Consider the following 13,648-nt stretch of genomic DNA (forward strand, 5'->3'; position numbering starts at 1 on the left):
CAAATGTACTTATTTTTGATTTAGTTACATTCAGCCAGTCACAGTATTCACTGGGGGATACAGAGGTAGAGAGAAGGAAGGCAGGCCTTCTGCTGTTTCTCAAGGTACATGTAAGGATATTCATTTAAAGTGGCATTATTGCTTCACTGTACCCAGTTTCTTAGAGACTAAGCAGGTCTGCTTGATACTGAATCTATACCTGATTTGAAAGGAAGTGAACTTTATAAAAGGCTGGCATATGTGCTTTTTTTGTAATATAACTTTTTGATATTTAATATGGTAGATAAATCTTGAGAATTTTTATTCTTTACAACTAATCAGTGCATTTTTGGGGGGCCTCTAAGGTAAGCTTTTGCATGGCTGCTGGGTGCCACCTGTTTATTGCCAGCCTTAAAGACCTTGTAACAAGTATGGTTATACCTTAGTCTTACTGTGCTCATGAGCTTGTAGCTATCGTTTATCATTCCATTCTCATTGTTCATGGCATCATTGCTTATATACATTACAGAATCAGTGAAAATCCTCTTTATTATCTGGGAAAAATCTGAAGAAATTTTCCATTAGTCAGAACATGATAATAAATGGCTTAAAAATTTTATGTAAGCCTTTTATAGTTAAGTATAATGTTTTTAAAGATGGAAAAATGCTGTATCAATATATGTAATGTACTTTATTAAAATTTTTTTTAACGTTTATTAATTTTTGAGAGGCAGAGCATGAGTGGGGGAGGGGCAGAGAGAGAGGGAGACACAGAATCTGAAGCAGGCTCCAGGTTCTGAGCTGTCAGCACAGAGCCTGACTCGAGGCTTGAACTCATGAACCGTGAGATCATGACCTGAGCCAAAGTCCGATGCTTAACTGACTGAAGCCACCCAGGCACCCCATAATGTACTTTATTTAAAAAAAAATTATTAAATGTGAGAGTGTGCAAAATGCTTTGGACTTGCCTACTCACTTCCAGTCTTATTTTTTTCCATTGCAGTCATCAGCTTGCTCTTTGAGCTTTGGGAGGATGCTCTTTGATAGACTTTATATTGTTTGAAAGGTCTTGTTTAAAAAACAACAACAACAACAACAACAACAACACTTAAGAAAAAAGAGAACACACTAATAGAAGGACATCTCTAATCCTTCCCTGAAAAAACACTCAGACACTTAATAGTAGCATATTTAAAAAACAGTTGTCTAAATCTCCTTTATGACTTTGCTCAACCTTTACTCTAGATCTTCTTGGTAGCTTTTGAAGGAAATTTGGCCATCAATAATCATATATATAGTTTTTCACTATAAAGCAGGATCTCACCATCCTCAGATTGAATTTTGGCTGTATGTTAAATCTCTTGATTCATAGACAGGGGATTTTTTTCTTATACGAATCTGCATTTGTATTCTGTTTTAGACCTATCTCTTGTGCAAAAGAAGATAGAGAAATCATGATACCTAGTGAAAGGCTGATAATAGCTAACATTTATTGAATACTTCCTGTGTGGCAGGCATGGTTCTAAGTACTTCTTACTTCTACCGATCTATTTAATTTTTCTAACAAGTCTGAGATACAGGTACTCTTTATAATCTTATTTTATAGATGAGAAAACTGAGACATAGAGGTTGGGTAATATACCCAAGGTCATGTAGGTAATAGTTGATGGCACTGCTGGGATTCAGATCCCAGCATTTTGACTTCACCTTCTACTGTGCTGAATTGTCACTGAAAGTAGAGAGTTATGTATTCATTTAAATTTGGTTTCAGTTATTATAAATGTGACATTCTTTTATTTGATAGGAATTTGGTCTCTATTATTTCTCAGATCTCCACTGAAATGATGAAATGTGAGTGTGGTCCATTATGGAACTTTCTATTTCTACTCTACTTGTAGGATTTCTGTAATAGTTCTGTGTGGAGGGGAAAAGAATGGCATGTAAAAAAAACAGTGTTAACATGGATTTTAGTTGCTTAGTTAATTGCTTTACAACCCACTGGAGGTTTCAGGCTTGGCAAGACAGACATGCATTTTCCTGTGTGGAATTCTCTCTGTTTTAGGAACCTAAATGTCCTATAATGAAGTGCATTAATTTACTTCTACCCTGAACACTATCTTTTCGCCTAGCATGTTTCGCCAAGGGATGCACGACTTGAAAGTCTGGCCTAATGTAGAAGCAGATGGATCAGAACCCACAAAAACTCCTGGCAGAACAAGCAGTACTCTCTCAGAAGATCAGATGAGCCGCCTTGCCAAGGTAAACAAGAAATTTGGATCAGGTGGAAAGTTCTGAATGTGTCTACTATAGTACAAATGACATTATGACTTGTCCGATTATTTTTTAATTTAAATTTAATTTTTTTAAGTTTATTTATTTTGAGAGAGAGAGAGAGAGAATGAGAGGGATGGAGGGAAAGTAGGGGAGGGGGAGAGAGAGAGGGAAAGAGGATCGCAAGTAGGTTCTGCACTGTCAGCGCAGAGCTGACACGGAGCTCAAACTCAGGAACCATGACCTGAGCTGAAATCAAGAATCTGACTGACTCTTGATTAACTCACTGAGCCACCCCGGTGCCCCTATTTTAATTTTTAATAAGAATATTATTGAAACAATAATTCACATACCATAAAATTCACCCTCAGAGAATGTATAGTTGAGTTGCTTTTAGTAAATTCACTAAAAGTTGAATATGTAGTCACACTACTATTTAATTTTAGAACATTTTCATCAAATATGTCACCATGCACTGTACCTATTAGTGGTCAATCACCGTTCCCTCTGCTCTTTGGTTCCTGGCAACTACTGATCTACTTTTTATTTCTGTGGATTTTCCTATTCTGGACGTTTCAAAAAATTGAATTATATAACACATAGCCCTTTGTGTTTGAATTCTGTCAGATTTGAAACTGTGGAGCTTTTGGTGATATTTTCAAGATAACCACTTTTTTTTGGTGATATAGTCTTAAAGATGCAGGTGTTCATGCTACAGATTCTTACATTGCTTGCTTGGAGGTAAAGATTCCTTGTATTACTAGCTGGTCTAAATGGCTCTCACACCTCCCCTGTCTCTTCTTTTTGTAAGCAGGCTGAATTACTACCTTTTAATTTAAAAAATGCTTCATTTATTTATTTATTATTATTATTATTATTATTATTATTTTTTTTTTTAATTTACATCCAAATTAGTTAGCATATAGTGCAACAATGATTTCAGGAGTAGAGTCCTTAATGCCCCTTACCCATTTAGCCCATCCCCCACCTCCCACAACCCCTCCAGTAACCCTCTGTTTGTTCTCCATATTTAAGAATCTCTTATGTTTTGTCCCCTTCCCTGTTTTTATATTATTTATGCTTCCCTTCCCTTGTGTTCATCTGTTCTGTGTCTTAAAGTCCTCATATGAGTAAAGTCATATGATATTTGTCTTTCTCTAATTCGCTTAGCATAATACCCTGTAGTTCCATCCACGCAGTTGCAAATGGCAAGATTTCATTCTTTCTGATTGCCGAGTAATACTCCATTGTATATATATATACCACATCTTCTTTATCCATTCATCCATCGATGGGCATTTGGGCTCTTTCCATACTTTGGCTATTGTTGATAGTGCTGCTAGAAACATTGGGGTGCACGTGCCCCTTCGAAACAGCATACCTGTATCCCTTGGATAAATACCTAATAGTGCAATTGCTGGGTCATAAGGGTAGTTCTACTTTTAATTTTTTGAGGAACCTTCATACTGTTTTCCAGAGTGGCTGCACCAGTTTGCATTCCCACCAGCAATGCAAAAGAGATCCTCTTTCTCCACATCCTCGCCAGCATCTGTTGTTGCCTCAGTTGTTAATGTTAGCCATTCTGACAGGTGTGAGGTGGTTTCTCATTGTGGTTTTGATTTGTATTTCCCTGATGATGAGAGTGATTTGATCATTTTTTCATGTGTCGGTTGGCCATCTGGATGTCTTCTTTGGAGAAGTGTCTATTCATGTCTTTTGCGTATTTCTTCACCGGATTATTTGTTTTTTGGGTGTTGAGTTTGATAAGTTCTTTATAGATTTTGGATACTCACCCTTTATCTGATATTTCATTTGCAAATATCTTCTCCCATTCCGTCAGTTGTCTTTTCCATTTTGCTATTTGTTTCCTTCGCTGTACAGAAGCTTTTTATTTTGATGAGGTCCCAATAGTTCATTTTTGCTTTTATTTCCCTTGCCTCTGGAGATGTGTTGAGTAAGAAGTTGCTGTGGCCGAGATCAAAGAGGTTTTTGCCTGCTTTCTCCTCGAGGATTTTGATGGCTTCCTGTTTAATTTAGGTCTTTCATACATTTTGAGTTTATTTTTGCATATGGTGTAAGAAAGTGGTCCAGGTTCATTCTTCTGCATGTCACTGTCCAGTTTTCGCAGCACCACTGGCTAAAGAGAATATCTTTATTCCATTGGCTATTCTTTCCTGCTGTGTCAAAGATGAGTCGGCCATACGTCTGTCAGTCCTTTTCTGGGTTCTCTATTCTGTTTCATTGATCTGTCTGTTTTTGTGCCAAAAAATTGTTTTAATGTAGTGTTTTCATTTAGGAAAAAAGGTAGGTTCAATTCTGTGTTTAACTCACAAGAATATATCTTATGTGATGAATGTTTGTTCACAAAGCGCTATGCTAGATACTGCTTAAAGATCCTTTTACAATTCTTTTATTAAGAGACTCTCTTTTAATTCTTACATGTAAATTTCCTTTGCAATCTTGTTCGTGTGGATAACTCTTTAGTGTCTGGAGAAAGTTTTCATGCCAAGCATTTTACAGCTTGTTGTCTCAACCTACATATGGAAGAAATATTAATTATCAAGAATAAGTACTTGCACTGGGTTTGCTTTGTTCTTCAACATAAAATTTTCATTGTCAAGTTCATTCTGTGATTTTTGTATTGCTCTTTTATGGAAAAGTGATGTATGTCATGGTTTCCTCATAAGCTTCTTAAGCGAATTACTGTTGTCAGCTTCCCTCCCCCCATAATTAGAATTTAATTTCTAATTCAGCCACTCATTCTGAGGTTTTGTTTGCATTTTTACATGGGATACAGAAAAGTTCTCAAGCTTTTCATATGTCAGCCTTCTTTTTAAGAGTTTATCTTGGTGATGGACTTTATGCTACACTTTGTGACTTTTATAAACCTGGAACAGTTATAGAAATTTTATCAGAATCAGCTCATTTATAGCATGTGGGTCACAGAAGGTTAAATCTCCAATGCAGGCAGAAGGTAGCATGTGTGGAAGAAGTAAAGCTCTTAAAATTTTTTTCTGTTTGTTGTTTGTGAACAGCAATGTGATGCATATTATGGATGAAATTCCAAATTTGAGGGGGTAACAAGGAGAGTCAAGAAATACATCCATTTTGGTTCTCTTTTAAATGAATTATTTATGTTTCTGTCCATATGTTCCTAATTTTTTTTATCCAATTATTTTTGTTGGAAGATTCAGATATAATTTTTATAACAGGTGACTATGCCATTTTTCTTTCTTTTTTTTTTTTTTTTTCCAACCTTTATTTATTTTTGGGGGGGACAGAGAGAGACAGAGCATGAACGGGGGAGGGGCAGAGAGAGAGGGAGACACAGAATCGGAAACAGGCTCCAGGCTCCGAGCCATCAGCCCAGAGCCTGACGCGGGGCTCGAACTCACAGACCGCGAGATCGTGACCTGGCTGAAGTCGGACGCTTAACCGACTGCGCCACCCAGGCGCCCCTACTATGCCATTTTTCAAAAAGCAGTATATGCAGCATAGGAATTTGTTTGAACTGGACTTCTCTGGATTTGTAAGGTAGCACGATGTTAAGTATTTCTCATTTTTATATTTTGAATTTTATGGTAGGAAAAAAAGATGTGACTTGATAGTGATCAACTTTTTTTATGATTGAAACAATAACCGCTTAAAGAGTTTTATGGGTTCACATTTATTCTTTTGGTTCTTAGTGCACAGTTGCAACTCTGGAAACGACGACTAACCATATGCAGAGCAAAATAAGATGTTGGGAAGAAGCTTTCTTAACATGTTTGGTAATTGATAGTAATCATTAACTGTCTAAATTCTTTATATTGAAGAATATGGCAAGTTTGGTCCTACTTTTTTAAGAGATACTAAAATTTTAATGTTGTCTATATTTCCAAGAGTGGTTAACAGTTTTCAAATAAATTTTTATCCATTAATTTCTAAATCTTTAAAATGGGTGTAAAAATTAATGAGAATAAGCATCTTACAGCCTTTCTGAGGCTATTTGTAAGTGAGCTCTTTTCAAAGTTCTTTGCTCCTAACAGAATTGTACTTGTTATTTCTGAGTGGAATGGAAGCTTCAGAACTTGCTATGCTGTGACTTCTTGCTTTAGTGTTACCTCAGTGTTCCCCAGAGACGAAAGAAAAACTATTAAAACCAGTAATTACTTTTCTTACATGGAAAATACATCGTGTTTGTAGCATTGTTGAAAGAACTGTTCCCTCTTTGAAGGAAGCTCTTTCTTTTTCTTGGCACTTTTGGCTAATGTGTTTCATTCTTTCTGTATAGAAGTTCGTCATGCTGTTTGAGATTTCAAAACCTTTTCAAAGCCTGCTGCTGTGGAGGAAGAACATGTTTTAAAAAATGATGTCTTAGGTTTGATGAAATTGGAAGCTTGGGCACTTGGAAGCACTTTTCAGTGGGAAGAGCACTGTGGTATGAGTCAGAGACTTGGCCATCCCACTGACTCACAGAAAACTTGAGCCTGTAAAATCAGAAGTTTAGAATGGATGATTTCTATGTAGGTCCTGTGTAGCAGCTATTCATACTCTGTTATTCTAAGAATACTGAAATAGCAAATGATCAGGATTGTTTATCTAACTGGATTTTATAGTTATCACTTTAGTAGAGAATAAACATGTGATCATCTATTTGCAGTTGTGAATGAGCTGTGTTCATGTCATTCCTTCTGTGATCTGTATGCCAAAAGTATTATTCCGACCTGCCTAATAGGAATGATATGGCTGTGCTCTTAGATTTTATTTTTGTTGTTGTTGTTTGATTCATACCTGTTTCTTTAGTTACACCTTTTTCAGGCTGGCTTCCTGAGTCTATGTCTCTTGTCTCATACCAGAGACAGTATACTTTGGTATTTGTTATACCTGAACTTAAAATTATACTTCCATATTTCTTTTGTTCTGAAAATTGTGCCACAGTAGCTCTCTTTCCCCCTTATTCTCCTGCCCCTCTCATTTTTCTGGTTCCACATTAAAAAGTTTGCTCTTTTAGATTGGCATTCTCTTCCACAAAACACTTTGAAGTTGTCTTTGGTACAGTACATTTTTAAGAACTGGGAAAGAATGTGTATGATTGTGTTTCCATTTGTATACAGTAAGAACAGATTTTAGATATAATACTCAAATTTCTCACACTACCATTTTAAGAAAATAAATAAGTATTCCAGTAGAAGAGACTTAAATGGTTAGAACTGAATGGTTTATTTCTTGTACTTTGATTTTCCAGCCAGTGAATTTACCATGATTGTTTCTAATTGTTGAGAAGGCAGTTGGACTCAGAGTAGATAGGTGCACATAAATCTTAATAATAGCAAAGCATAGTTACCATGCATTGTACCCATGAGCCAAAATAAATAGCACAGAGACAATTTTCAAAATGCAGTGTAAGAAAGTCTATTCAGTTATAGAAGTGCTTCAGTCTTGGCTGCCTGGGGATAATGGGACAAGAGGACTGTGAAATGAAGATGAACTACTTAAATGACTTGTGAAAAGATGGTGTTCGATAATTATTAAGCAAAGAACCTCAAACTCCAGCTGGACTAAATATTTTTATTCTCACTTATTGCTTGCTTAACTATGAAGTTTGTATTATAACTGCAATATGAATAACTGAAGTTTAAAAGCCTGATTTTTAGGTTGAATATTTTTAAAAGTCAAACCCTTTCAGAGGGAGTTTAGTGGAATTAACCTCTCTAATGATTTTACATCATTTTGTGAACATGCCTAGTTTTCCTTTGAGGAAACGCTTGTGAGAAAAGGAAACAAATAGGAAGTCTTCAGTTTGGTTCTTATTTTTTAAAAGTTGGATTTCTTAGACTTAGCAGGGAATAGGGAGAAATGAATTCATTAAAATATACTCCTCTCCCATCCATTTCTTCCTAATTATCTTTTCTACCCCAGCTCTACATTTTCCTATTTAATATTTACAAGTATAGTATCTTTCTGTTTGAATTGATTTGTGAAAATAATCAAAGGCCAGACTTTTGGAGCATTTATTCTACTTTCATTGTCCATGACCCAGCCTTTTAATGATTGTGAGCCTTACTTGAGCAAATTTGCCCATTGTTCCCATCTGCTGCGTTTTTCAGCTTGTCATATTGTAAGAGTTTTATGACTAGGATGCATATCCACCTGGGGTTTTGGATGTGACTACCAAGCTTCAGTGTTTGATTTATATTTGAATCCATGTCTTTAGACATGAAAGGTTAGTGCAAAAGCATGCCTCTCCACTGTCTCCTTTTCATTTTAGCAGCTCTGCTTGATGCCTTTGGAATGTGCTTTAGTTTCTGTCAATTTGATTAAGAGGAGGCAAAGAGAAAGTAACCCACTAGATGAAAAATGCTTTGTGGTCTGTGTGACACAGGTTGGGGAAAGTTGAGTGTATAGGTGAGCATTGTGACAGTGAAGTTGTGGTAAAGTGAGGTGATGTTTCAGGCTGACCCTAACATTGTCTGCATGGAGTCATTCTGGGTCCAGGGTCCAGACTTCAGGTCTATAGCAGTAGGATCTGGATATTTTTAGTTCATTCAGGAGCAGTTAGTATCTTGAGAATAGGCTCATGCCAATCAATTTAAAGAGTTATAATCTAGAGTTGTACTGTCTAAAATAATAGCCATAATTCACAACTAGCAATTTAAGTTAATAAAAATTAAACAAGATTAAAAATTCAGTTGCTCTGTTACCATAATCCCATATCTAAGTGTTCAATTGCCACATGTGACCAGCAGCTATTGAACAGTGCAGATATGGAATATTTCCATTATTGACAAATGGTCTGTTGGATAGCACTGGTCTAGAGTGCCAATTTACTAATTTGTAATGGGCTGGTAACCACATTATTATCTTTCTGGTAACCATGTAACTTGTATCTGCTACCCAGGACACCATTTTTTTTTCCTTTTTTTTTTTTTTAACGTTTATTTATTTTTGAGACAGAGACAGAGCATGAATGGGGGAGGGTCAGAGAGAGGGAGACACAGAATCCGAAACAGGCTCCAGGCTCTGAGCTGTCAGCACAGAGCCTGATGTGGGGCTTGAACTCACGGACCGCAAGATCATGACCTGAGCCGAAGTCGGACGCTTAACCGACCCAGCCACCCAGGCGCCCCATGGACACCATTTTTTAAGGTACCTTGGAAATTAAATTAGTCTTCAGGAGATTGTTGATTTCTTAGTGAGCCATAAAGGAGCTAAGCCTGAAGGAGCTAGAAAGTTCTGTAAGTCATTTCAGTTTGGGGAAATCTTAAAAGGACTTTCTTTCTCGACATTAACTTTTTAGTTGCAGCATTACTTGAATATGCTGTCTACATACACTGCGTCTTTTGAGTAAACGTTGAAGTTTGTATTATCATGGTTACAAAATAATCTTTTAAAATTGAGACCAAGGTAACAAATTTTCTGCTGACATAATTTTGTGAAGTGGGATTGAGGCTATTTATTTTAGATTATTTTATAGTACTCTTTGACCTGCTGAAACATTTGCCCTTGAAAGAAAATAGTTTACATTGAATGCATTACATTGCATGGGTACTAGTCTAGAGGCTTTAATTAGAGGAGCTCACTGAGATTTTTATTTCAAGTATATGGAAAAGTCCTCTTTTTTAAAAATGTTTTTATAAAACTAAATTTATTCAATGTAAGGGACTTTATTCTAAGATTGTGTTCTTTCTGTGCTTTTGAGTATTAAAATGACCCTCATTTGGGGCGCCTGGGTGGCGCAGTCGGTTAAGCGTCCGACTTCAGCCAGGTCACGATCTCGCGGTCCGGGAGTTCGAGCCCCGCGTCAGGCTCTGGGCTGATGGCTCGGAGCCTGGAGCCTGTTTCCGATTCTGTGTCTCCCTCTCTCTCTGCCCCTCCCCCGTTCATGCTCTGTCTCTCTCTGTCCCAAAAATAAATAAAAAACGTTGAAAAAAAAATTAAAAAAAAAAATGACCCTCATTTGACAGTAGCATTTAAAAAATGACTATGCTTGGCAAAATAAGATTTGGGAACATCTATAACTGTAAAAAAATTCAGTTGACATACTATATTATATTGGTTTCAGGTGTACAACATGGTGATTTGGCATTTATATACTTTGTGAAATGCTCACCACGATAAGTGTAGTTACCATCTGTCACTATATAGTTATTATAGCATTATCTGTCTCTATCTCCATCACCATCACCTCCTGTACTGAAGGCACACTGCTGTATGTTGGAGACAAAAAAAAAAGTTATTGGGTTGATGCTGTCATTATTCATAGTGCCATTATGAGTAATAATAACTAATAATGATAATCAGCTTGCATGTATAAAATGTTTAATGTCTATAAAGCCCTTTAGCATAGATTGAGAACTAAAATGGAGAAGTGGTAAAAATCATGGCTTTGGAGACTGTTTTTCATTCAGATTTCAGTTGTCTTTTGTTTAGTTGTGATCTTAGATTGACTACTTAACTTTGTCTAAGCCATGAAATCCTCATCTGCACAATAGAAATAATACTTACACCTACTTTCTTCAGTTATTGTGAAGACTAAATCTAAATGAGATAAAATAATTAAGGATTTTGCATATTGCCAGGCATCACTGAGCATTAATAAATATTAGCTGTTGTTATTACTTTATCTTATGTGCCTTCATTTGATTCTAATGAGTGTAATGATTAGACACTGTACATATTAGAAAATGTACCAGACATTGTTTTTAAACTAATGAAAAGATGGAGGCTTAGAGAAGTTAAGTGATTTGCTTTAAGGTGTCGTGTTAATAAGTTGAATCTGGACCTAAAATCAGGTCTTTAAATTCTTCATGTAAATGTGTTTCCAAAGGGAATTATCTTGCTTTCTTAAGATTTAAAACTTGTGAAGGATTTTTTTTTTTTTTGTATGGAGAATATGTTTTTCTTATCAGGAAGATTAGAATTGAAAATAGAAGAGACAGAGGGAGTAAGAAACTGTATATATCTGGAGGTACTCACTCAGGTATGGCATAAAAAAAGATGGTGCCCAGGAACTTAGTAAACAGTGACTTGCCTGTGGTCAGTACCTATGGCAAATGTGTGCCATGAAGGAACTAGAGTTATAAATGAGACTCGTGACTTCAGTTGTTACCAATGCATAAGTTAAAGGTAGTAAGTAACAGTCACTCTTAAGATTTCTTTCACCCACAGACCTCAAACAGCTAAGGCTTAAGAGGAAAGGAAACACGATAGTGAAGAGGATAAGTGTTGTTGAAAGAAACAATATGGTAGGAACTTCAGGGTGCAGATGCATGTGAGAATCCTTTGCTAAAGATAAAAGAAGGAAACAGATGCTGATAAAATTGTGAAAACATTTCAGAGCTGTGGAGAGGAAGGTGCTGATAGTTTCTTTGTGTGATCACAAAAAATGATACAGCTAGAAAGTTATTAGTGGTAATGAAGTCTCATTTGTGCAGCCCAGGCTTTTGTCAAAGTATTGCTTGATCACTGGTTAATTTTTTAGAAGGTTAAGGAAAAAAGGTGTGGCTTCTCTAGCATTAAGTTATTTATTTATTTTTTTTTTTAATTTTTTTTTTCAACGTTTATTTTATTTTTGGGACAGAGAGAGACAGAGCATGAACGGGGGAGGGGCAGAGAGAGAGGGAGACACAGAATCGGAAACAGGCTCCAGGCTCCGAGCCATCAGCCCAGAGCCCGACGCGGGGCTCGAACTCCCGGACCGCGAGATCGTGACCTGGCTGAAGTCGGACGCTTAACCGACTGCGCCACCCAGGCGCCCCAGCATTAAGTTATTATCAATATGAAGGAACCAGTTGGTGAAAGGGGAATAATAAGAAGTTTGGAAGAAACTAAGGATGTCTCATTATACCTTGAGATTGCAGTTATAGCCAAGGAATGGGATATTGGATCAAGAGTGGGGTTAAGAAAACAATTTCAACTAGAATGGAGAAGGGCAAGACATTCTGGCGATTTGAGAATCTAAAAAGGAAGACAGCCCCAGAGAATCAGTGATTCTCAAGAGGTGATTTGGGCTGGGCATAAGAAGGATTTATGACAGGAATTGTTTTGAAGAAAAAGTCCCTAAAGATAACAATATTTATATTTAAAATATATTTTAATAAATATATAAATAAAAATATATTTAAATAAATATATATTTAAAATATATTTTAAATATAAATATTGTTTTGTTTTGAAGGCACTTAAAGCACTTTTGAAGTAGGTCTATGTGAGACAACCTAATTGAAATAGTTGAGTTTTATCTTCTTCATCAAAATGTTCTTTAGCCTAAGGGAGTTAACCAAGTAAGTTAAGTGGTAATTGAACCCTAAGAGTGGTGAGAAGAGGTAGTAGAAGGCACTCACAGACTGTAGATTAATTCAGTTTTCCCAGCCCTGCCAGGTTAAATGCCTGGGTTTTAAAATTACGTATGTGTACAGTTATGTTTTTAATTTTTATTTTAAAACAATTCAAATAAAAATAATACTGTAATGGACATCCATGTATTCATTGTTAAGATTGAACATTCAACATTTGCCTTGTATCACAGTGTTTTACAAAAGGATGAAAAAAACCACAGATACTTGTTAAAACTTCCCTCGTTTTTTTTGTTTGTAATTTGCTTTTTTAAGCTTAATGCTGTTTTTGAAATTTATCCATGTCAATATATGTAGCTTGAGTTCTTTCATTTAAACTCCTGTGTAGTATTCCATTGGATGAATAAATCAGTTTATTTGTTCTCCCAACAGTTTCAGCTTTTTGTATTATTAATAGGGCTAAAGTGAATGTCACTTATTGCCCACAAGTGATTTCTTTACTATAGAAATCTAGGAGTGAAGTTGTTGGATTTCAAAGATTAACATCCATACATTTTCTGTTCCATCTATTTCTAAATTTCAGGTAGTTTTTGTTGTTATTGTATATATTTTCTAAGGAGTGTATTTTTAGATTGGTAAAAAGGAATTTGGAATAACATTGATTCCTGTTTATTGACCTTATGTTCAGCAACAATTCTGAACTCATTGTTTCTAATAGTTTGTCTGATAGTTCTTTTGACTTTTCTATGTGATAATCATCTTAAAAAGTTTTAATTTCTTTCATTTATGTTTTTCTGTATGTTTTCTGTATGTTTTCATGTATGACTGGTACATGAAGCTCTGGTATAGTGCCTAACAGAAACAGTAGTAGAGGCATCCTTGTGTTCCTTCCCGACTTTAGTGAAAATGCTTCTTACATTAACCATTTGATAAGATGTTGGTTACCACTTCCTCGTATATTTTTTAAAAATCAGGTTAAGAAGGTCCTCTTTTACATTACCAAAGCTTTATGCGATGCATGAGTGTTGAAACTTACCAAAAAATTTTGGGGATCCTTTTACCAAATGTTTTTTTCAAAGCAGTTAGTGTAGAAGGCCTGAGGGCTGCTATTTTTATGAGGT

General features: G+C 35.9%; 1 protein-coding gene across 1 annotated transcript in view; it reads left to right on the top strand.

The window, feature by feature from the left end:
* PIK3C3 (phosphatidylinositol 3-kinase catalytic subunit type 3) overlaps positions 1-13,648 on the top strand; it is a 146,423-nt gene that overhangs the window by 13,910 nt on the left and 118,865 nt on the right. The window contains exon 4 of the mRNA XM_043558700.1: positions 2,109-2,238. Within this exon, the coding sequence (XP_043414635.1) occupies positions 2,109-2,238 (130 nt within the window). The remainder of the gene's footprint in view (positions 1-2,108; positions 2,239-13,648) is intronic.

Source organism: Prionailurus bengalensis, chromosome D3, assembly GCF_016509475.1.
Source record: "Prionailurus bengalensis isolate Pbe53 chromosome D3, Fcat_Pben_1.1_paternal_pri, whole genome shotgun sequence".
Lineage (NCBI taxonomy): Eukaryota > Metazoa > Chordata > Mammalia > Carnivora > Felidae > Prionailurus > Prionailurus bengalensis.